At 42.7% G+C, this 23,982-nt stretch overlaps 2 protein-coding genes across 6 annotated transcripts; one reads left to right on the top strand and one right to left on the bottom strand.

Moving 5' to 3' along the window:
* The first annotated feature begins 493 nt into the window (after nucleotides 1-493).
* On the top strand, nucleotides 494-16,885 carry rufy3 (RUN and FYVE domain containing 3). 2 transcript variants are annotated; one of them, XM_084945864.1, is made up of 19 exons: nucleotides 494-705; nucleotides 793-1,089; nucleotides 6,506-6,679; nucleotides 6,897-7,014; nucleotides 7,188-7,289; nucleotides 8,530-8,653; nucleotides 9,994-10,058; nucleotides 10,430-10,495; nucleotides 10,576-10,645; nucleotides 10,765-10,854; nucleotides 10,944-11,027; nucleotides 11,145-11,312; nucleotides 12,017-12,114; nucleotides 13,052-13,171; nucleotides 13,874-14,000; nucleotides 14,084-14,154; nucleotides 14,237-14,264; nucleotides 14,406-14,480; nucleotides 15,150-16,885. In XM_084945864.1, exons 2-19 carry the CDS (start codon nucleotides 837-839, stop codon nucleotides 15,291-15,293), a joined length of 1,977 nt encoding a protein of 658 aa, XP_084801990.1. In that variant the 5' UTR covers nucleotides 494-705; nucleotides 793-836; the 3' UTR covers nucleotides 15,294-16,885. The 2 variants fall into 2 exon arrangements, with proteins under 2 accessions (XP_084801990.1, XP_084801991.1); XM_084945865.1 differs by lacking the exons at nucleotides 494-705; nucleotides 793-1,089 and adding an exon at nucleotides 3,493-4,162.
* A 103-nt stretch (nucleotides 16,886-16,988) lies between these two features.
* Nucleotides 16,989-23,982, bottom strand: grsf1 (G-rich RNA sequence binding factor 1). Of its 4 annotated transcripts, none has more exons than XR_014801801.1 (10): nucleotides 23,897-23,982; nucleotides 23,533-23,780; nucleotides 22,215-22,359; nucleotides 21,962-22,117; nucleotides 21,676-21,810; nucleotides 21,112-21,250; nucleotides 20,883-20,992; nucleotides 19,331-19,455; nucleotides 17,472-19,257; nucleotides 16,989-17,072 (listed from the first exon to the last, which is right to left on the bottom strand). XR_014801801.1 is itself a non-coding variant. In XM_084945866.1 (10 exons), exons 1-10 carry the CDS (start codon nucleotides 23,731-23,733, stop codon nucleotides 17,069-17,071), a joined length of 1,203 nt encoding a protein of 400 aa, XP_084801992.1. In that variant the 5' UTR covers nucleotides 23,734-23,948; the 3' UTR covers nucleotides 16,989-17,068. The 4 variants fall into 4 exon arrangements, 2 of the variants coding, with proteins under 2 accessions (XP_084801992.1, XP_084801993.1); XM_084945866.1 differs by having other exon boundaries at nucleotides 17,472-17,523; nucleotides 19,122-19,257; nucleotides 23,533-23,948; XR_014801800.1 differs by having other exon boundaries at nucleotides 23,533-23,948.

The raw sequence follows: 23,982 nt of genomic DNA, 5'->3' as shown, positions 1-23,982 counted from the left end.
GAACAGCGAAACAATATTAAAATGGCTGAGTGTAGTAAAAACAGGGTACCAAATATTAGATAACATTAAAGTAGCTTAGCAAAATAGTGTATCATGCTATTATTTATTACTATTATTATTTGTATTTATAAAGCACCATATGACTATTGCTTGTTCTAAACAGTAGAAGCATTTTAAGAAAAGATATAAAATATGTGGAAAGTTTTTCTTTATGTGATTCATTCATTCATAATTTGAACCACTGTACAGCTTTCAGCTATAATCCAGCTTTTGTGTGTTTTTAGGCTTTTAGCTGCCACATCTGTGTTAGCTAAAGTCTTTGTTAGTGGGGAAAAATGACAGTTTACTTTTTATCTTCTACAACAAACTGCGCTATTTATACACCTAAATGCTTGCAGGGTCCATTTTTAACCCACTAAGATAAAAATAGAGCACAGAAGAGGCTCCTTTAATGCGACATGTTTCGCAATGTATCATGGGAAACATAGGAGGACGTTGCCAGTCGTGCTTCTGCTGCTGGTGTCAAATCTTGCTTCGTGTATGGGCTCTGTGTATGTAAAAGACAGCTGACACAGCGCCTAAACTCTCGCGAAATTGGCAACAAATCTGACCAAAATGCTGAGGCTTGGCTATTTCCGGGTCATGGAGAGGCCGTGGTAGACGGGACGAAAGGCGGAGTGATTACTAGAGAGGTTTTGCTGTCAAGTGAGTCACTATCCAGCTGTTGCTAATCACCTCAGTGCATGTCTGCAGAAGCTAACCGCAGCTAACTAGCTTGGTACTGCCCGACAGCCCCCCTTCCCCGGTCACATGAGACGAATTTGACCGAAGAGAGGATGGCGGAGCGGGATATGCCGCCGGGAGATCTTCCTCTGCGGTCTTCTCCAGAAAGTTCCGACAAACAAAACTCCTCCGATGAAAACGGACACACTGACAGCCCGGACGAAACTCTCTCCCCGACCTCAGTGATTTACTTCAAGGAGGCTTTAAACTCGTCCAACCTGCGCTTCGCAAAGGCTGGATCGCTGCCGCCCGCTCCGCTTCGACAGTATGACTTCCAGATTGAACGAATCGAATCGAGGCGACGAAGTAAGTGCTGACCAACTTCAAAAAGTACACCTTTCCCTGACAGCTAACACTAGCTTCCTAATACACTGAGAATACCAACTGTAACGCTGCAGTTTGTGCTGCTAGCATTGTTGGCTAACTTTCCAATGTCCGTAAACAAACACCTTGCTGACACATGAACTCAGTAAAGTACCAGGAGTTATCGGAGCTAAAGCTGGGGAGAGAATAAGCTACATCACATGATTGTTGACTCTCAGCCTCAGATTTCTGTCTGCAAAGTAAAAGCCGCTGCGTGTTCTTCTGTGTTGTTTCTCGGCTAATGTGTCAACATGTGTCATGTGTTTTGACAGGCTTGGTTGACTGATTAACATGATGAGCATCACTTGTGGCTCATGTTGATGATTTAGTTTTGTGTGCTGTGGTGAGCTTCTGGGTGGTGTTGTGTACTTTCCTTTCATAAAGGGATTGTCCAGTGTATCCTCTGTTAAAGGAGGTAATAAAGGAAGCATTCAGACACCTTTCTTTAGTATTTACAGGAACTCTTAAAAGGAGTGGATGTATGTATTATAGCTCTTATTCTGGCTGCAGATACTTTAGGGTCACTTAATTCAGTTAGAAACCTTCCTGAGGAATTGAGTCTTTGACTGATCCTGTCGTTGGTCGTGACAGAGTTAACCTGTTGTTAAAATACCTGTTTGCTTTCACATCTTCATTCTCTATCAGCACACAGGTCTCTGTGGCATTTAAGATATATAGATCCTTTTTACTTTTAGTTTCCAAAGCTCTTGCAGAGAGACCTTAAATAAATGTAGGCAATAGGTCAGTAATGTCTGTCCATAACATTACAGTATAAAACTTGAGTAACATCCTATTCTTAATTCATAGGCTTTAATACTATGCTGGCCCACCCTTTGCAGCTATGAAAGCTGGAACTCTTCTAAGGTTTTCCACAAGGTTTAGGAGTGTTTATGGGGATTTTTGACTTCTCCTTGTGAGGTCAGACACTGATGGTGGTCTCACAGTCTCCCCTCTAATTCATCCCAAAGGTGTCCTATCAGGTTGAGGTCAGGACTCAGTGCAGGCCAGTCAAGTTCTTCTACACCAAACTCTCTCATTCATGTCTTTGTGGACCTTGCATTGTGCAGTGGTGTGCATTCATGTTGGAACAGGAAAGGGCGTTCCCCAAACTGTTCCCAAAATGCTGAGAGCATGAAGTTTTCCTAAATGTCTCGGTATGCTGAAGCGCTAAGAGTTCCTTTGGGGCAAGTCCAGCTTCTGAAAAACAGCCCCCGGCATAATCATAGAAACACCTCTAAACTTTACACTTGGCCCATTACAGTCAGACAAGTACCACTTTCCTGGCAACCGCCAAACCCAGACTCATCCATCGCAATGCCAGACGGAGAAGTGTGATTCACCACTCCAGAGAAAATGTGCCCAATCCACTAGAGTCTAGTAGCGGTATCCTTTACACCACTGCATCTTATATCACTTGGTGATATAAGGCTTGGATGCAGCTGCTCAGGGATGTAAACGCATTCCACGAAGCTCTGTGTGCACTGCTCTTGATCTAATCTGAAGGAACGTGAAGTTTGAGGTCCTACCGATTAACTCTGGAGAAAGTTGGCGACCTCTGTGCACTATGTGCCTTAGCATCTTTAAACTGCCCCCAAAATACCAATGCAACATGGTAGAGAGGTTCAGTTTGGTTACGCTGTAGTCACCTGTGATCAGATGGCTGTCAATCAAAGTAGAAAGCGTATAAAATAATTGTCCCCATAAAGTTGTTACAATATGGAAACTAAGCTATTTACTGTACATGCTATAAACATGTTTGTTTCTGCTGTAAAACTGGAGGTTTTAACACATCTGTGAGGATTGACTCACTTTTCTAGCCTCATGTGAACATTAGAGCAACTGCAGTTTTGGACTGTATTATACTGAACACATGGTGTTACTTTCTAAGAGAAAACAGAGGTTCGTTTCAGACAAACAAAGCAATCGATTAAAAAAAAAAAGTGAAAACTTTCTCAATTAAATTTGTCACATGTTTATTTTTGTTGTCCTCTGATGGCACGGAGTGTCAATATCCAGCTCGATGTTTAAGGTGTTAGGCCCAGGGAAGCTGTACCAAAATGGGTGGGGGATTTAAAAAATAGATGGCCCCCGCTTACATCTGGGACCTTTGGCCTTATTGCCCTTCATGCTCACTGCTGCTGCTGTTTTTCTGCTGCAGCCAGCTGACAGGCCTGTGTTCGAGACTGGGAGGAGGGGGGATGTTGTTGATGCTTCAGAGAGACACAGGCCCTCTGCTGCATCATTAGCCTTGGTTGGTTACTCCGGGGACCCCCCTCCCCCCCTTATTTTAGCTTCTTTTTTTTTTACGCATGCACCATCTGCTCACGTGACAATGTGTTGCTGTACCCAGTGCTGCCGTCAGCCATCTTGGTCAACACCCACCCAGTGCATTCACTGCGGTGCGCAGGCAGTCCAATCACAGAGAACCGGTGCTAAGCTGACCGGAGGAGGGCTGTGATTTTTCAGCACGGCGCTCTCTGTTGCATTTTAAATCCCCAGTCGGCACAAAAGGGGATAACAAGAGGCTGAAGAGGAGGAGGCGGTGGAGGAGTAGAAGGCACAGACAGCAGCCTGTTTCACTCAGTTGTAGCAAGGAGGAGAGGAGGATGCATGCATAAAGAGGAGGAGCACCCTTTCTAACACCTGCTGAAGGCTGCTGTGGGCCTTTCCCGTCTTGTCCTTTTTGTTTCTTCCTCTGATTCTCTTTTCATCTTTCATCCTCTCGTTTTTCTGGCCTTCTCTGGCTGTTGGAACGCAAAGCTCCTGCATCTTTTGTACCTCCCCCCTCCCTTTTCCCCTTCTGTGGTGTTGGTTTTGCCTCGCACAAGCTGAGTCATCATGTCTGATCTGACGCCTCAGAGCGAAACCCCGACTCCCACCACAGACAAGATCACCCAGGCTGCCAGGGAGACCATTTATCTGTGCAACTTTCGCGTCTCTGTCGATGGCGAGTGGCTTTGCCTCCGCGAGCTCAACGACATCTCGCTCACGCCAGACCCCGAGCCGGTCCATGAAGGTAACGTGACAGATTAGCTCAACGTTTGAGGAAGTGTTTGTGAGCACAGTGCGATATGTGTTAGGGCGTGGTGGTGTGCATCGCGGACACCAGAAGCAACATATTTCACCTGGTGAACGGTGTGAGCTGTGTCACGACGGGTTTGATTTCATTGAGGGTTACGCAGCAGGATGACGCCACTTATAAATAAGCCAGGGGCGGACAACAAAGCAGCCAGGTCCTGCTGGGAGGATTCAAGTACTTGGTAGCTGTTGCTCCTTACAGAAGATCCCAGTTGCACAGAACAAACATGTTTGTGTGCTGATGATTTTCATTTTGTTTCTCCCACTGACAAAGCGGAATGCAGCCAATTATAGATTTGGCAGCAAACACAAGCCTGACTGTAAACAGATATCTATAACTGTGTGTTCTGTTTTTATTGTTTTTAAAACTGCCACACCTACTCTCAGCACGAGCAGGCCAGCTGGCAGGCACTCGTAGGCAGTTCAGTTGGCAAATTAAGCGCTGCAGCTTTCAGCCTACACCGCTGAAGAGTCCACTTTAATGACATTACAGAAGCCCGTTAACAGACAACAGAAACATCTGCTTTAGGCTTTAGTTTGTTATCAGGGGACGTTCTCTCTCCTTTTCACTCACTTTGCATAGGTTTCTGAGGTTCTTGTTATTGATAACGACAACATGCACAAGTTTGTTGCTTAAAAAATCTATCATAGCACTGGTAGTGTCAAACCTTTTTATGGGAGACGTGGCAGTATTTATTTTAATGTTCATACAGTTTATCCACATGGCTTAATTTAACAAGCTGGGTAATCATTACCATCCTGTTGAACATTTTCTCAAACAGACTGATTCAGATCCACAGGGACAGATGCAGGACATCTTATATTTTAAACATATGCACATAATATTTTTATTGTATAATAACTGTTCATGATATGTTTATTATTATTATTATTATTATTATTATTATTATTATTATTATTATTATTATAGACTGTATAAAAGGATGGATGTAGCCAGCGTGATGTCACATATTGGTTGGCGAGATCCTGCCATGTGATTCCACCACCGCTCCTGGTGGTTTTAAAAACTGGAGGTAACAAGTGAGGGCTGGATCTGAAGCTGAGGGACACTGCACACTTATCAGTCACACAATAGAGCATGCTCTGCTTTATCCACCTTTTTACGTCTTAATTGTAACATTAAAACAAATGAGCTTCATGTTGTATTTACTAAGACCTGAAACTTGTGATATATCCCATAAGGTTGTTAGAGAAAGAAAGATAAAGGAAGGTTGTTTTCCTACAGACACGTACAGAGTCAAAGACCTTATTACAGCCGCTGGTATCGCCCCCTGCTGGCTGCATTAGGAAGAATGCAGCTTTAAGGAGCTAAAGCGTCGGCGTCACTTTTCAGAGGTGGAAGCTTATGGATCTGTAGTTTCCACTGAAAGCGTTATAAAAGATGGGCACTTTCTTCTTCTTTTTTTATTCTTTTTTTAAACAATTCAGTTTGACACATGGGGGAAAAAACAACGATAAATGACAAAGCTTGGCTCTTTGTTTCTGTCGCTGCAAAGGAAAACACCAGATAGAGATGGTGGAGAAAATGGGTTTTAATCAAGCAGACCAGTAACTGCTATAAAATACCCAGATAAGTCACGCCGTCCTCCTGAACCAGCTCAGTATTTCTCAGTGTCTCGTTGTTTAGTTGAATGAATTTTTTTCCAGTTTTCTACAATTTTCTATTTTACTTTCAGCATTAATATTATAATACAAATTTATACAGTTGTAATACCAGCATGCCGAGGATCTTTGCTAATTTGTTTACATTTTGCGTTAGAGAATAAGATGAACATGCTGCACTGCAAATGTAAACTTTAAATGTGCAACTGTATTAATAATGTAAACAAATCTGCAGGGCAGCATAGAGCACCTCCACTAAAAGCCTCTCTGTGTTAAATGCTGACATAAATAATAGATCAGGATCAGGCGTGCAGAACGCGTGGACTGTATTAAACTTTCACATTCTCTTAATTGAGACTATTTCTCTTGCAGACACATTTTATAGTTTATATTAAAACTGTATATAATCTTCAGATTTACAAGGTTTTTCACAGGGAAGTCCTGGAGTTTGTCTTCTTTTAGCTATTTGTAATGATGGAGTCTTTGTTGTCTTGCTGTGTATTCTTTATTTCACCTTCCTGGAAACTGACTTTTTTAAAATTTCTGTTTAAGAAATACAGAGCTGACTTTCAAACGAGTTTAGTTCCTGATTTATTTGTGCTGTTAAATTCTGAAGGTAAGAATTATAAAAGTCTGTTTCCTTTTCTCCGTCTTTTAGATCCCAAGGATCCCATCGCAATCGAGAGGCTTAACTTGATGAACATGGCCAAACTGAGCATCAAGGGCCTGATTGAGTCTGCGCTCAACCTGGGACGCACGCTTGACTCTGACTATGCACCGCTGCAGCAGTTCTTTGTCGTGATGGAGCACTGTCTGAAACACGGGCTGAAAAGTAAAAACTGCAGTCATGTTGTCTTTTATAACTCCTTACAGTTTTTGACAGTGAGATGTGAGAGATTAAAATGTACAGTTGACATAGCTGTAAGGAATATTTAGTCTTAAACTCCTGCTTTAGTTTCCTTTTAACTGTATTGAGGCCAGTGTGTTTTTGCTCTTTCTGTATGCACGCTCTCAGTCTGTCCGTCTCATCGTTGTCTGTCAATCTTCAGCTAAGAAGACCTTTCTGGGGCAGAACAAGTCCTTCTGGGGACCATTGGAGTTGGTTGAGAAGCTGACGCCTGAGGCAGGAGAGATCACTGCCAGCGTAAAAGACCTGCCTGGGCTCAAGTGAGTTTGTTCAAAGTTTCCTACAAAAAAAAGTCTCTTCTCCTTGGATTTTAATTATGTCATCTGAGCTTTAAACAATGCCAGAACGTGGCTGGAGCTTCTTTGCTAGCTGCCTTAATCTTGTAAAGGCTGTTAGTGTGTGCAAATCTCACTCTTCCCATGTTTGATACCAGAACTCCTCTAGGAAGAGGACGCGCCTGGTTACGACTGGCCTTAATGCAGAAGAAGCTCTCAGACTATATGAAGACCATCATCAACAGAAAGGACCTGCTCAGGTGTGTTTGGATCGTAATATTCACAGAGGCGAAGACTTTATGTGAAAAGATGAATGTGGTGTCTCTTGTTGACCACTGCAGCCACAACATCTATCAGTTGGCAGTACAGTCATTAATTATAACAAATGATTATAATTTATCAGGTAATTGCATTAAACTTCTCCAGAAGGCAAAAACACCACAAAAATGAAGGAAAGGTTCAGTTCACTGACTTTACTTAGCAGATGAGGAGGCAAGCAGGCAGCTTGCAGCACAGTCTTCATTCACCTTTATGTTTAAGCAGCCACGCTCCTGATAATGCACAACTTTAACCTTTAATAACGAAGCAAACCTGGTTGCTTAGAACAGCTGGCTGTGGTCAAACTCAGTCACGGACAGACAGGTGTTGAGGTCCAGACAGCAACTTGTATTACTGGCTGTGCTCTTTTATGTAAACGCTACTACATAAATATACATTTAAGTTCTGTCTTCTTAGTTTCCCTCCAATGTCACCATTATAATCCTGTGTTCAGTTTACCGCCTGGTCAGTTGGCTCAGGAGGATGAGAGTCCGGCTCCAGAACGGTGGGTCAGGAGTTTGCGGTGCACTCGCTGCACATCTTATATCAGCCAGTGGAGCAGTCAGATAGTTCACCTGACCCTGAAATAATAGCAGCTGGTCAAAGTCTTTTTTTTAAGATGCTTCAGTGCTTCCTTCATATGATCTCCTATCCAGAGGATACAGCGAATCATCCTTTATGAAAGGAGACAATGTTGTCCCATAGTTCATACCACACTCTGTCTGCATGACATGGATCATGTAAATCCTCATTTTAGTGCATTTACTATTTTTATGCCATTTGTTAAAGGTTTTGAATTTTCAACAACAAGCTTTTGAACCTGCAGGTTCAACTTTGAACTTTACACTGTCGTAAAAAAATCAGCGTCCTATCAAGATGTTTTATCTTGATGAGCTCCCTAAATCCAGATTGCGAGCTGTTTTAATCAAAGTGTGTTTAAGGTGTGTAATCAGTCAGTTTGTATTAGTAATGCCTGTTCTTGGACTTTGGCATCAGCTGGGCCTGGTTCCATCCCTCAGCCCCTGACCCCACTGTGTAGCCTGTCTCAAGTGGCCATCTGAGGATCTGCAGTTTTTGTTTTGGTTTGGGGGTTTTTTGTTTGTTTTTGGCTCCGGTAGTATTTTATACAAACCTAAAACCCTTCCGCCTGACGTTGTAGCCCTTTCTGTTTCTTCTCTGTAGTGAATTTTACGAGCCAAACGCGTTGATGATGGAGGAGGAAGGCGCCGTCATCGCCGGGCTTCTGGTTGGATTAAATGTCATCGATGCCAATCTGTGTATGAAGGGAGAGGACTTGGACTCGCAGGTTAGTCTGCTTTCACCTTCACCTCTAACTCCACTTAGAGCAGCTCAAACTAAATGAAAGACCCAACTTCTTGAAGAAGTAAGGCAGAGAAAAATTCATCACACTCGCTGGTGTGGCATCGTTTTCTCTCAGCCCGTGTAGAACAAGGGCGTCAAATTCAGTTTCACTGATCACATCAAAGGCCAGACATGGACTTTATGACATGTGTAAAATAGCTTGTTATTTTCTGCAATAACGCCAACAACCTGACATGATACAAGTTCATGTTAAAGGAAAATAATCCTTTTAACAAATAATCCATCATTTTATTTGTAAATGTCTAAAGTGGCCTCTTTCAAAGATTGAAGCATGTGGTGTGTACTGGCTAGAAAGAGTAAACGAATAAATGTTTGGGAGATCTGTTTATGTTTTCATTTTTCTGAAAGACAAAAAATGTTCCATACATTAGAATATCATTTTAAAATCACCAAATACCTGTATGGTATCGGTCTTAAAAATCTGGTCTGTGTCGGCCGGGTTTGGTCCAGATTTGGCAAAAACAGTGTCTACACTGTGGTGTGGTTATTTAGAATTATTGAATTAAGTTTGTTTGGCATTCAAATTTTGGCCAGATGGCATTTATATATCTGTATATTTGAACTCTCACTAATGAGTTGTTGTTTCGTTTTTTTCCTACAGTCTCCCTTAAATTTTCCCTTAAAAATGCCAACAAAAGCCTTTCATTAAACCAGGCGTGGGAAACTCCAGGTCTCCTGCAGGTTTCAGATCTCACCCTGGGTCAACACGCCTGAATCAAATGATTAGTTCATTACCAGGCCTCTGGAGAACTTCGAGACATGTTGAGGAGGTCATTTAGCCATTTAAATCAGCTGTGATGGATCAAGGACACATCTAAAACCTGCAGGACACCGGCCCTCGAGGCCTGGAGTTCCCCACCCTGAGTTAAACCATCTGTTCAGATCATTTAAATATGAAGTACAGCGATGTTTCCTTTACACAGCAGCAGCACAACTGAATTAAGAGCAATGTAATGGGGTGCAGTGTTTTGGGCACTTAGGCCTGTGTCCCCGCTCTGCTTCATAAACATTAAAATGTTGAGCAGTGCAGCTTCTGGTTGTTCTTGTTTCAGCAGCTCACAGCTAGTCAGTCAGGATGTTCAGCTCTCAGGTTGGGAGTCCAGAGTGACTGTGAGGAATGTTGCAGCTCTTTGTTAATATCCGCCTGAGCTTGGAGACTAAAATATTTCAGCCTGCAGACTTTCCACACATACTTTCAGTTGTTTTACATACGAGGATGGCTCCTGTCATTTGTTTTTTGCCTTTTTCTTATAACATCTGCAGGTTGGGGTGATCGATTTCTCCATGTACCTAAAAGACGGTGGACACAGCAGCAAGAGCGTGGAGGGGTGAGTCCTGGCTCCTCTAGTAGCTGTACACTGTGGGCCTGTAATCGGAGCGTGTGTTTTGATTTTGCTTCACTCCTACCTCTGTCGACTGACAGCCATTTGTCTTGAACTTAATTGACAGAAAGTGTTATTTGGACGGCTGGATTGAGCCCCAGCCTTCGGACCATGTTTTTCCAATGTGTGGCCTTTAAACTTGAATATTGAAAAAGAGAGAAAATCTTTCCATTCCATGCCTGAAACACATTTTAGCCTCAACAGTTTAAAAATACTGCACTAGTATGAGATTTTCTGTCAGATTTCTATTGTTTTGTAGTTGCTGTGTGTTTGTGTGCCTGACGGCTAACTGCACGTTTCTCTTTGTGCGTTTTCAGGGACGGTCAGATCACAGCGATACTCGATCAGAAGAACTACGTGGAGGAGCTGAACAGACATTTAAGGTTTGTCGGGGTGGTGCGCTCACTTTGCTCTCCTCACCTTGGCGAGCTCGGTGACTCACCTGCTTTCTGCCTGTTTACAGCGCGTCGGTAAATAACCTGCAGGCCAAAGTGGACGCTCTGGAAAAGTCCAACACGAAGCTGACAGAAGAGGCGAGTCTCATAGTGATCATCTTCAAAAACTGTCGTTAAATGTCAGCCTTGCATGTTTTTTGCCCGGCTGCAGGGACTTCCTGTTTACCAAGCTGCTTTGTTGATTTCTGTCCTTGCAGCTCGCAGTGGCGAATAACAGGATCATCACTTTACAAGAAGACGTGGAGAGAGTAAAGGAGGAGAGCTCGTATCAGCTGGAGTCCAGAAAGGTGAACACTGCTTATCTGCCAGTTTATGCAGCAGCTGACTCGAGCATTTGGAAATTTGTAGTAAAAGCATGCGCTCCTTTTTTCTTCAGGCATTAAGAAGTGATTCAGCAGCAGACGGACAAGCGCTGGGGGAAACACGCAAGCAGCTCAAAGAGGAAACTTTGCTTCGACTGGTGCGTTTCAGCTGTTTGACAGTCTTTGTGTAGCTTTAAGTCGTTGAGGCGTTGATACCAGCGAGGGATTATACATGCAGCCGTGTCATCTGCTGACAAAGTCTGACTTGTGTGCAGGATGTGGAGAAGGAGCTGGAGGTGCAGATTGGGATGAAGCAGGAGATGGAGCTGTCCATGAAGATGCTGGAGAAAGACGTCTGTGAGAAGCAGGACGCTCTGGTGGAGCTCAGACAGCAGCTGGAAGACCTTCGTGCCATCAACCAACAGCTAATGCACAAGTCACAGGTGAGGCGGTGCTTCTCATGTCTGATTATGAGGACACTGCTTTTAAAAGGCGCACATCCACTTTTGTCTCTCAGGGCTTCACTCGTAGATTTCAGCTTTTCCCAGAAACTTGTAGGTGGTTAATTTCACTATTAGCTCTCTATGAAATGATAAAGCATCACTTCCTGCCTAGAATAACTTGCAGTCAGCAGTAGATACTGACTGACAGTAAGAACTTGGCATTTTTTTTCAGTTAAGGCAGAAAAGAGGAGGCCACTTCAATGAGAAAGTTCAAAGGTCTGCTTAACTGTAAGAAGACTGAAACTGTTCCACAAAGCAAGAATAAAATGGACGATAGCAATTAGTTTACTGGAACACATTGAAAATGTTAGGCGGAAAAGGTTTTCAATCTGGCCTCAGATTAAAAGGTGCACAGGTGAGCTTCACTTTTGCTCTGAGTTTAGTCTCTTAATTTGGATTTCTTGCCGTCTTATCAGCATTAACTAGGGATGGTTGCATTCATCAGATATTTCATCCGTCCACCTGTCCTTCCTTTTTCGGACCCCTATCCTGGTCTTCACAGCCGCCTAATCCCAATCCTCCACCTGCTGTTCTAGGGATGACGAGCAGGTGGAGGATTAGATCCCCAAAAATATCTTTTCACACAAATCTGAGTGTATATGGAGGAAAGACATCAGTTGACTAGTTTGGATCATCTTCTGCAGAGTGCCGATGCCAGCTCGAAACAGAAGAGTGAGATCATCGTTCGCATGGAGGAGAAAATGAACCAGATGTCAGGGACCATAAAACAGCTGGAGACCAGGTGAGGCTAGTTATTACAGCACGATTTGCATTTGGTGCTTCCAGATGACATTTCTTTTGTTCATGGACGCATTTTCTCTCTCTTCACTTTCTTTTTCTTTAATTTTTTCCATCATTTGTTCATCTGTTGTTTTGAAAAAAATCAGTGACAAACATTTGGCGAAGCAGGCCCGGAACCTGAACTCTGCAGCGGGGAAGCTGCTGCAGCTGCAGCAGTAGCTCCCTGCTTTCACGAGTCTGAAAACAAACATACAACCCTGCCTAATATAGAAATAACCAAACTAGGATGTTATCTTTTCTGTACGATGCTCCTTTGTTGTTACAAAATAAAAACCATCTTCTTACAACCTCCTGCAGCGGCGCTCCAGCATCAGCTTTTAGTGTGGACTGAATGGATCCTTTAGCAGCCCCTTAATCCTCGTGTTTTCTGCCAGATGTGTTCGCCACATCAGATTTCTACTTCAGATTTCCGTTTCTAAAAACTGCCCCGGTAATGCTTTAGTCAGACATAAGATGAGTAGAGGTGTCTGATGGACTGATGTGCCAATAAACCCATGCTGAATATTTGACAGTTGCTGTAATGTGATTCGTCCTCAAACCTGAGGCTGTCAGATATTCTCAACCGACAGAGAGAAGTGGCGTGTGGCGCCAGATATCAGAGGGGTTTGTTGAAGTCGAACGTCCAGCGCAGAAGAAGGAAGGGGCAAAATTAATGAATAATTTAAAATTGTATGTGAACATAAGTTTGGTGTCAACTGTAGTAATCATTAGGCTAATAAAACGCTAAACAAACAGAGTCTGCTTCATGGTCTTTGGTCACAGTGTCCCAGGTTGCTCTTACATTTTAGTTTGAGTTGATCTCTCTTCCCAGCCACGTTTCCCTTCATCACATTTTTATTTTTCCATGAGTTTATGTTAACCCGCTCACCCCAAACCAGATGCAAGCAGGCGGAGAAGGAGAGGGACCTGGCTTTAGAGGCGAACCGGCTCTTCAAGCAGGACTTTGGAGACAAAATCGAGAGTCTGCAGGAGGAGGTGGAGCAGCTGAGGAAGCAAAGGTAAAGTCTGGCGCCTCACTACTCCTGCTCCATTTGAAACACTGAGATGACCAAAACAAAGAGGAAGAAGACAAATCGCTTCCTTATTACTGAAACAGATTCTGAAGTACGATTTCACTACCTCATCTACACGAGGCGTTTTGTAGAAGCTGTACGCCGTGGCACTTGGCAATTCCACATTTTGAATTTATGCTGAAAATGAACATTTTTTTTCTTAATGTGGCCCTAATACTCTTTCAGTCTTTCTTTGTTAAAACAGTCAGACTCTCACTGTGTGGTCTCAGTGCTCTCATTGAGATCTTTTAGAAGTTCATCACAGACTTGTGCGAGCGCATTTGTAACCATAGAAACGTTCAAATACTAACGATCTGTAGCCCATCAAACCACATCGATACAGAGAGTGGTTTCTAGAAAGTTTTGAGTAGCGACGTTTCACACAGATTTCAGTTACACAGGATGTATAACATGCAGGTTCTACCTGACGAAGGGACAAACACAGGTCAGAGGCCTGGCAGGAAACTGCTGGATGCACAGCTGTTAATCAAAGCTGCCATCAGAAGAATCTTATTTCTACTGTAACATTAGGCGTTCCTACCCCTTGGAGGTTCCCCGTTGTTCCTTTTTCTGCTCCAGATATGTTTATTAATTACTGTCGTCACTGAACTATACGTTTCTATTCTTTGGCTTATTTTGCTGTTTCAGGTCTAATCTGGAGCGAGAGCTGAGAAAAGGTCGCGATCGAAAGAGCGAGCATCACCTCAGTGCCTCCTCGGTACCTCAGTCCAGCACTCCTCGGACCGACAGGAGACAACCAGAGGATGTACCAACAGTACGTGGATTCTCACATTAACGATATGTCCGACGAACAGCTGTCAGCTGTGCTTTGGTGGCTTATGACTGTGTTCTTAACAGCAACTCCCAGAATCCCCGTCAGTGAAGGAGAAAGACCAGTTACAGAGTGGCCCGGAGGACAATACCAGCCTGTAGGTATCTCAGTTTCAGAAAATAAAGTGAAATTTATGGAAAAATAATTCACTTTTTTATGCCCCTTCTTTAACTTTGAAGGTCCCTGTCGCACCACGAGGATGAGCAGGTGAGATTTGACTTTTTACCTGTGTGAAAGTTTGGCCTTTTAATAAGTGGATGCTGAAGCAGTCAGCATGTACTGATGGCAGTGTGTCTTTGCACTGTTCAGAGACTCATGCATTTATTTCTTTTTGTTGTTCTTCCTCAGGAGTCGTTCTTGGAGATCAGCGAGCCTTCCATGTGTACGATGTGTGAGCAGGCCGACTCCCTCCTCAAGACAAAGGTACAAATTACTGAGGATCATTTTGAACTTTAGTTATCAAGAATATTTTTCTGTTTGGCATTGAAAGTTTACAGCTTCTTTAAATAGTTGACTCCTGTTTTTCTTGGGTTGAACTTCCTAAAGCTGTTACGGCTGTTCCAAAACGTATTTTCTGTATCAAAAAAAATATCAAACATATGCAAATAGTCTGTCTCAAATCCTGATTGTGGGGGATCCATTCCCATCTCATCAATCTCCAGGCTGACCACAGGAGGTGGAACTCCTCTTGTCCCCACACTTTTTAAGGACTGCCCACATCAAAGATCAGCATGATCATCTCAAAGGGCAAAGTGATTATTAAGACTCACAGATAGTCAGCATTTTGGATCAGTGGTCAGTAAACTGCCCCGATCTCAAACCAATCAATGATCTATGGTCAGGCTTTAGAAGGCTGAAGCGGACTCTTTGATTGGCCGGTTCTGGCCCTCGGGGTGTGCGCTGAATGGGGAGGAGCTAACGTGGACCGCACCAAAGCCCAATATGAGATGAATATGATCTGTGAGTCATGCAAAGCTACTCTCATAGAACCAAAAAGTAAAAATAAGGCGCTGTAAATGAGCAGAATGGTGGAGAACTCGTGTCCCCAGCTGTGGTTTCCTTTAATGGAGTTTTTCTTCTTCTTCTCTGCAGAAACAGTGTAAGAACTGCAGCGGCGTTTTCTGTGAGAGCTGCGTGTCCAAAGAGCTGCCTTTACCTTCCTCCATTCTCCCAGAGACGGTCTGCACCGCCTGCTACTCGCTGTTACTCCAACAATACGCTTCATCACCAACATGAACCCACAATCATCACACACAGCAGAGACGCTCGAGTGCAAAACTGGTACCTAAAAACCAAAAAATCCCAACTTCCTGAGACATCCTAAGAATCACGGGGTCTGTGAGCTATTTAAATCAGTCTTGTGTGCGTGCGTGCGTGTGCGCGCAGGGTTTCCTTAAAATAAAAACAGCTGACGCCATTTATCTTCCTTTTCTGGTTCGTGTTGGTGATTTAGGCTTCTGTCGGCACTTTTAAGCTAAACTTGCTCTCCCTCACATGGCTGGATTTAAACAAATAAATAAAAGAATCATCTCATTTATGGACACTAAGTGATGAAAAGTTTAACTGACATTTTTATCCCCAGTGTTAAAAGATAAAAAAGGAAAAACTGGAATTCAAGGCTCGGTGTTTCGATTCAGAGATCAGGATACGGAGTTACTCGCACCTTTATGCACTTTTGTGATTAAACTGGCGTCACATTCAGGGAAAATCCTGACAAAATCGGTCAACAAAATGAACAAATGCTGTCATGTTATGTGTCATTACTTCCTTAAAGACTGTTTAAAAAGAAAATAAATTCATGCAATATATATTAAAAAAAAAAAAAAAGTTAAAGTGTTTATTTCCAGAGTGGAGCGGATTCTGGGAATTATAAACTGGAATGAAAAATCAGATCACCAAAAATCCACAACGATGATGTTTCTAAGTGAGACAGTTATGATTTCTGCTTTCAGAGATAAAAGATGAAAACGCTGATATCTATGTTGTCTCTATTTGCTTAAGTATTAGCATAAATAACCAAATCCACCATAAGAGGTCAACATGCCAATTTATGTTTCCAGTGTTGTGTGCTGGAAACTTGGACATTGATTCAAAGTCATTCACAATAAAAATCAGTATCACCATTAAATTCTTCATCTTTGGAACTATTTTAGAAGCTGAGTTTGTCTCTTGTCTTAATATTAGTAAAGCTTTAAAAATGGAGACCAATTTAAAGCTGTTCATGGAGACTCAACCTCAACAAGGAAGTCAGTGAAAACAGCAAGATCAGAGTTTTGATCAAAGGTTTGCACATTTCAGTCCCGGTGCTCTGTTCAGGAACAGCTGCTCCCGTCAGCGCGGGGAGCTTCAGATGCAGTGTTTCATTTTTGCAACATTGTGTTAGTCGACACTCGTTTCCCTTCTTTATGCTAAGCTCAGCTAGTTTCGTGTAATGAGAAATAATAAATGTATTTTGGAAATGATCACCTGATTCTTTTAAGGTCACAAAGCTGCTTTTTCTTTCCTGCTGTTGTGTATTAGAAGTGTCATTAACAAAAAGGCTTAAAATCAGTCATTTAGCATGAAGTCACATCTGAGTCTGGTGTGTTTTAAACTGTAGCAGGTGAATCATACATTTTTAGACCGAAGGATTTTTGCTCTGGATAAACTGAATGTGTTTCAGCACTTTTGATGCACGGCTCTGCCTGGCTGAGGTAAAGTGAAGACAGGTTTATAACTTATGTTCTGTTGATTAAAAACAACTAAAGCTTTATTTTTGTGGCTGATGATGATTAACAGGTGAAGTGGAACAGCTTCTTGGCTTACAATAAACACGAGCATTTACAAGTGTTCGCCTCTTTCTTTCATTTTAAAGTGGAGATGCAAACCTCCAGAATAAAATCAAAAAAGCATTACAGGAATATTACATTTGATTAAATAAAGACTGACTGCTTTGTCTTTGACACCAGGAATGTTTATTCGATGTCCACGTCAGGCTGGAAAATAAATATGGGAATCCTGTGTGTCAACGTTCACCTGCAGAAGAGGGAAAAACAAAACGCGCTCAGTCAAGGCAGTTTAAGTTTTTCTCTGGAGCAACTGGGTTACGCTCAGTGATGCGTGTTTAACCTCTTTAGATTTTCTAATATTAGTTTTACATGTAAAATCAGTCGATCCGTCCATGAATAAGAAACAAGATGAGGGAAGGATCGTTGTACGGACCTCAGAGCAGTTTGTCTACGACACAACAAATACATTTGCATCCTTTCCTCTCCAAGACTTTGAGACCAAATATTTTCTCAGAAAAAGGAAACGGCACTCTGTTGGACTCTAGTAATTATTGGTTTACACAAATAGGGCCACTCCCCTGTCTTATGCATAACTTGGTCTCATTTAAAACAAAGTAAATTAACTGATGGTAGATGTGTTTCCTACCTGCTGTCACCGTCTGCAACAGAGTTGAGAAATAACTCGATGTATCGCTCGCCTGAAAGAGAAGAACCAAACAAAGTCAATATGCCACCGATCAGTAAGCAGCAAAGACACGCTTTAGACATTTAGACAAATATTATCTGGATCATAGAAAAATATATAAAGAGCAGAGAAGACTCAAATTATTCTTGTTTTTCTGATTTACGACATTATCACAGACATTCAGGAGAGAGAAGGTTAAAAATGAAGATGTGTTCTTTTAAATGCATCCCTATAAAATCTGGGGCTAAGTTTGGAATAATTATTCAATAAACTGGCAGCAGGAATAAACAATATACTCCCACGGTGGATCGTGAATTAATTTCATGAGTCTCCTCAACAGTTTTTCCGTAAATCGCACACCAGTTCAGAAACAAGTTGAACATTTATAATATTAGGATTTGTTTTATGACCCAAAAACCTGCGAGTTCAGAGCAGCTCTGAGCTCTAACTTTAACTCTTTCCTCCACAAAGACGACAGACCTGCAATACAAGCGTGTCAGAATAAAAAGCCTGACAACATGAAGCCCACACAGAAACACTGACAACACAACAGCAGCGACGATGATGCTGGCAGTTTAATGTGGAGGCGGAGTCTGTTTACACACTGCGAAGAGCAAAGAGGCAGAGCTCACAGCAGCTGTTCCTGTGGCCACCATTAAAGGAGTCTTTCGTCAAAGCAGCTGATCAGCAAACGCCAACGTGAGGAAAAGGCGAAGTTTGAAGCTGCACCGTGCACCGCCGTTTGTTTTACACGGAATAAAATCTGCAATAAGCCTCCAGAAATAAAACAACATTAAACTATGTAGATGAACTGATAACTTGGTCTGATCCCAGACCGGTTAGATTATAGAGCTCGCTGAAGGCTGACGGCAGCCGTCATGTTTTACACAGAAGCGAACAGGGGTGAGTCTAAAGGGGGGCATGGGGTGTACTAGACCACATTAATTTCAATACTTTCATAACATTTTTCATATTGAAAGAGAAACAATATCAAATACTGTGTTAATTAATTATTGTAATATTTAAAAATGTAAAAATAAAAGCTTTTTTCACAATCCCATAAAAATGAACGAGGGCCATTAAACTCGCTGACCTGAGGGTTGTTGGTTTGGACGCTGAATTATTATTAATATAACATCTGTTTTCAGCAGCACAAAAACTTGCCTCCTATTAACGTCAGAAAGTTTTCCAAGAAGACGGAGTAAAGATAACGTTTTTATGCCTTAGTTTAGATTGCATCTATATCTTATTTTATTCAAGTTTGACATTTGACTCGAGATCATTTCCATAGTTTCGCATTTAAAAATGTTTTAAATGTAATTTTAATACGAGGCGTAGGATCAAAGAGTTTATTTCGGGGTTTTGACAGATGTTGTATGCAGTTAAACTTTAAAACATTCAAGTTTCTAAAATGGAAATCAATGAGGAGTTCATTCTGAACTCATCTATGTATTATTGCTCATTTATAAGACAAAAGTATTTCTTATCCGATTACTCAATTAGTTGATGAATTACTTGATTACTAAAATAATCGACAGCTGCTGCCCTGGTAAAGAGTTGAACTAAAAGCAAAAATAAACAACGCTGTGAAAAGCTCACCAACGGGCTCACCTATGTTCATCCTGTCTTTGGACATGGCGGCCACGGCGTCTCTGTGGCAGTGGAAGTAAACGTCAGCCTCTCCGCTCGGCCTGCCGTCGGGACCGCATTCGATCAGGATCTTACACACGGCCAGAGGATAGAAGAACTGCGAGAGAGAAACACCGACACGTGAAATCACCAAACTCAGCTTCATTGTCTCAACACGTGAACAGCTTTACCTTCACTACGTCTTCCCCAGAAGCCTGGAAAGGAAGTCCCCTCACGTGGATGTAGTGTAGCGGTACGGTGGAGCTCTGAAGGTGAAGTGACGGAGGAGGCGAAGCAGGTGATCTGTTTTCAGGGGCTAAAACAGGACCCATTACACTGCTGTCTGTTAACCAGGCTCATGTATCATTTGGGCTTGAACTTCCATAAATGGCTGAAATATCATCAAATATTCACTGGAGCTAATAAAGCTTGAAATGTATGTCAGAACATTCACATTACACATGCTGGGAAAGGAATGTGACAGTGATACTGAAATACATTTAATCTATACCCCCCTCCCCCGATGAGTCTTTATCAGGGTAGCATAATCAGTCAGAATTAACACGCCAGAGGGACGGGCCACTACCAGCACCTGTTGCACGGTAGAACCCATAGAGGGCGCCAACTGTGTTGTATATGTCAGGTCATTTAAATGCTTTCTACCCTGTAAAGAACAAGAAAGTCTTTTTTTTTAAATATGGTTTATAACAGCGGTCTCCAACCTTTTTTGCGCCACGGACCGGTTTATGCCTGACAATATTTTCACGGACCGGCCTTTAAGGTGTCGCGGATAAATACAACAAAATAAAACTAGTACCGGTACCGAAAAAAAGAAAATTTATTCATAACACACGTGAAAAGACCCAGGAAAACCGAGTAAACGATAAAAACGATAACAAAATAACGCTAAAAACCAGACATTTCACACCTGAGCCTCAACTCTCGCGGCCCGGTACCAAACGACTCACGGACCGGTACCGGTCCGAGGCCCGGGGGTTGGGGACCGCTGGTTTATAATATTGAATTGGCACATGTAAGAGTTGTCCACATGAAGAGTTTTAACCCCTCTCTGTGTCACCTGTTTGTTACATCCTAAACTTGTCTTGTCACATCTTAAGTGTCATTTATTTTCCCATAAATGTATCCGTCTACCGCAGGGGTGGGCAATTCCAGGCCCCGAGGGCCGGTGTCCTGCAGGTTTTAGATCTCACCTTGAGTCAACACACCTGAATCACATGATTAGTTCGTTACCAGGCCTCTGGAGAACTGCAGGAGCTAATTTAGCCATTTAAATCAGCTGTGTTGGTTCAAGGACACATCTAAAACCTGCAGGGACACCGGCCCTCGAGGCCTGGAGTTGCCCACCCCTGGTCTACCGAATGCCGACTGATCAACAAGTAGGCTGGAATTGGGAAAGGAGCTAGAGCAGAGTTCACTGGGAAACACTGGTCAAACTAACACATGTACACAGGCGGACGTATTTCCAGAACCATAAAACACGCTTTATTCCCACCAGAGATTTGAGGAGAGGATGTGAGGCGAGAGGGTGTTTGACTAAATGAGACACCGAAGCCTTTGAGCCTCTTTTCAAAACAATGTTAAATATGATATTTTGCAGAGCCACATCACAAATGTTTTGTTGTAGCCACTCCTGCTGTACTTCTTTTTATTTGTTTTATGTTTATATTCATATTTTAAGTGTAAGATTTGCACGTTTTTCCAATTCCAATTAAAATTCCTCACCACTCCTCCTGTCCACTGACTGAGGCCTGGACTGAGACGGAAATGGACTCGTTCTCCTCCTCCAGGTCGAGTGAATCTCATCTCTTCTGCTGGGAAACACCTCGATGTATCTGCAGATATTAGAAACAGCACAAGAAGCAACAAACATGACAAAAAACAAAAGAGTGCACTTCTTCTTGGTCACCATAGAAACATCCAGGTGAATTCGAGAGTCAGTGAAGCTTCCCACCTGCTCCCTATGATCTCTCGGTCTCTCTGCAGCGCTTCATCAGCTGCTTCCTGAGACGTGAACTGCACATAAGCCACTCCAGACTTTCTTCCCCTGGAGTCTGTGACCATGGTGATCCCGTTCGCCATTATCTCCAAACCTGTGAAATACAGCTTGTTAAGATAAAGTAGTTATAATTCTTTTCCGCTTTCATACTTTCACCTTTTCAAAAGGCTCAGTGCCAGTTTTCTAACTGAAAGCCGTGTGCTCAGCTGCTCATGTTGGGAGGTGAAACAAATGAATCCTACAAATGTGATTTACCAAGTTTACCAAATCATGCATGAATTTATTTAAAAAAAAAAAAACTTAAGCAGGACACTGCCAAGACAGTAAGTGATAACATTTTATTTAGCCACAGACGCTGAGAATTTTACTTTAGTTTTCTTGTCTTCAGACTAATAAGAAACCAAAATCATTACCAAGCTCTACTTAAATTCAATAGCTAACGTTTATTTGGGGTTTTTTGCAACTAAATCTACTGAGTTTGCACTGAAAAGAGTCCCATACTGTAGCAACACAGTGTACCTGAAAAGAAGTGGACAATGTCATCCTCAGTGCAAGTGAAGGGGAGCCCTCTGAGCAGCACCACGCCATCAGCTCCTAGAGGCTGGGTGGCTTTCTTCAGGATGGCTTCAGCGTCACCGTTTGTCACTTCATACACTGAGACAGGACAGGAGAATGTGTTCTTATGAGTTAAGCCAACATGACTGCTTCTTATTTATTATAAATAAATGTCTGTTGTCAGGACCCTGAAACTGAACCGAGTTTTCCTTCATCAGTCTTTGTCAAGGACTTCCTGTTTGGAACAAACCTTCAACGTATCGTGGGCCGAGGTACTGCCGGTGCTTCTCCAGTGCTTTGCTGACGTCCTCCTCGTGCTCCATCTCGATGAAGGCTCGTCCTGACGGCCTCCCCAGCCTGTCCAAAGTCAAGTGGATGCCTTTCACCCCATCATGTATCCTACACTCTGGTACATGGTAAATGCAAAAAATAATAATCTCATTTAATTTATTCATATACTGTGTAGTTACAAAGTAAAGGTGTGCCACTCCTCAGACTCCCACCTGAGAAGAACTGCAGAAGGTCCTGAGTGGTGCAGGACCATGGGAGACCTTTCACCTGCACGATGTAAACCTCCCTGGTCTCTGGTTCTGATTCAGGATGATAGGCCGGCAGAGGTGGGTAGTCATCCTCATAGGTTCCTCCTGTCTGGAAGATGTAGTCAAATAAATCAATATATCAGTGTGAAATGGAAGTGATCATACATGCTTTCAATTAATCACACCTTGATTACTGTAACTCATTATTCCTGATTCGGAGTTTAAGATTTTCATGCTCTGATGCGTCGCTGTATTAGTGAACTACTACAACCTTTAACAGCTGCTAAGGACAAATGGAGATTGTGCTGTGCAGGCTTGTTTTATCCACTGATACAATTTTAACTGTATGTGATTTTATATTGTGAAGGACTTTGTCACTTCTGTATTTGCGTCTTTCTGGTCACTGCTAGGTTAGGTCCTACCTGCACCAGGATCAACTGTATTATATGAAAGAGATGCTGCAGTGAAAAAAAATTAAAGGAACATTTTTGAGAAAGAAACAGCGGTGAAAGAAACAGTGGTGGTAGACGTCATTTGGATGAGTGACAAAACGTTTCTCCCACTGAAAACTCTACGTTAAGATGACCAGAATCAGTCTTTTGGGGTTCTGTACATACAGTTATTATACCCCTTTTTAGTGAAAGGGAAATGAAAGTTAATTTAGATAATGCTTCAGGATAGCTGCCCAAATAAGTGCCTGGATGTGTTTCAATGACAAAGACATGCTGCTAGAAGGACCATGTAGTCATCAATTCAAGTTGATGCTGCTCTTCAGTAAAACCTGTCAAATTCCACAATTATAGCAGCTTTATAGTGACTAGGAGTCGGAAAGCAGCCACCATAGCTCAGGTAGAATAATTGTATGTACTGTAGAAGGCAGGTGGTAAACCTCAGAACCAGCTCAGGTCAACTGACCATAGCCAGACCACAGAGAAATAGCTCACATTAGAAATTACTTATTCTTTTTTTCTGACAGTCATTTCCTCCACTGCTCTCCTACACCAGAACTAAGGAACCCCCACACTAGCGCCTGCCAAAGTGGGTTTGGTACAAGTGCTTTCCTTTACATGAACAGGGATATTTCTGTCCTGGAGTTTCGCATATAAGCACGAATTTAAGTGTCTGATGCTCCCCAACCAAAACATACGCCCGTGGCGTTAATAAACTCTTCTAGAAGCATCTTCAGAGCAGTTTTAAAGTATCTTCTCGGTCTTTAACCGTCTCTAGTTGCCTCTGTGACCCAAACACATGCTAAACCATGCGGGGCTGCTCTGAGACTAACCTTAGTACAGAAGCGGCTCTGGCTGCTTCTAACTGCGGGCTGCAGCTCGCACAGTCTCTGGAGACAGGCTGTCCGGGCCGCCGAAGTCAAAGTTCGCTGCTGAGTGAAGCCGCACATGCGTGAAGCTGTCGGTATCGTTAGCTGTCTGACTGCGACACACCGCCGCAGTAAAAACCACAGAGATTTACCGCTGCAGGACATCGTAGCCGAACCAAGCCGGAAGTCAGGTCAATAACAGACAGTCTGTTCTGCAACAGAAATGAGACGCCCGAACGGTGTGAGATCGGGTTTCTCTTAATGTAGTCGGTTAGCTTAGCTAACTACCGGCTTAGCATCACGATAACCTGTAAATGAACACACTCACGTGGGTCGGTGACAGTCAAGGGCAGCGCTCGAGAATGTGAAAATGATAGTTAACAGTTTCACATTCTCAATATCCGGTTTGGATTT

Source organism: Perissodus microlepis, chromosome 12, assembly GCF_051167445.1.
Source record: "Perissodus microlepis isolate ML-2025 ecotype Zambia chromosome 12, ASM5116744v1, whole genome shotgun sequence".
Classification (NCBI taxonomy): domain Eukaryota; kingdom Metazoa; phylum Chordata; class Actinopteri; order Cichliformes; family Cichlidae; genus Perissodus; species Perissodus microlepis.
This window is presented reverse-complemented; position numbering and strand designations above follow the sequence as displayed.

Coding starts and splice junctions, on each gene's coding strand:
- rufy3 (XM_084945864.1), top strand. CDS start 837: ATGGCGGAGCGGGATATGCCGCCGGGAGATCTTCCTCTGCGGTCTTCT. Junction 7,015..7,187: donor AAAGACCTGCCTGGGCTCAA/GTGAGTTTGTTC, acceptor GTTTGATACCAG/AACTCCTCTAGGAAGAGGAC. Junction 12,115..13,051: donor ATAAAACAGCTGGAGACCAG/GTGAGGCTAGTT, acceptor ACCCCAAACCAG/ATGCAAGCAGGCGGAGAAGG.
- grsf1 (XM_084945866.1), bottom strand. CDS start 23,733: ATGTCCTGCAGCGGTAAATCTCTGTGGTTTTTACTGCGGCGGTGTGTC. Junction 21,811..21,961: donor CGGCCCACGATACGTTGAAG/GTTTGTTCCAAA, acceptor GTCCTGTCTCAG/TGTATGAAGTGACAAACGGT. Junction 19,456..20,882: donor GTCAGTGGACAGGAGGAGTG/GTGAGGAATTTT, acceptor GTCCTGTTTTAG/CCCCTGAAAACAGATCACCT.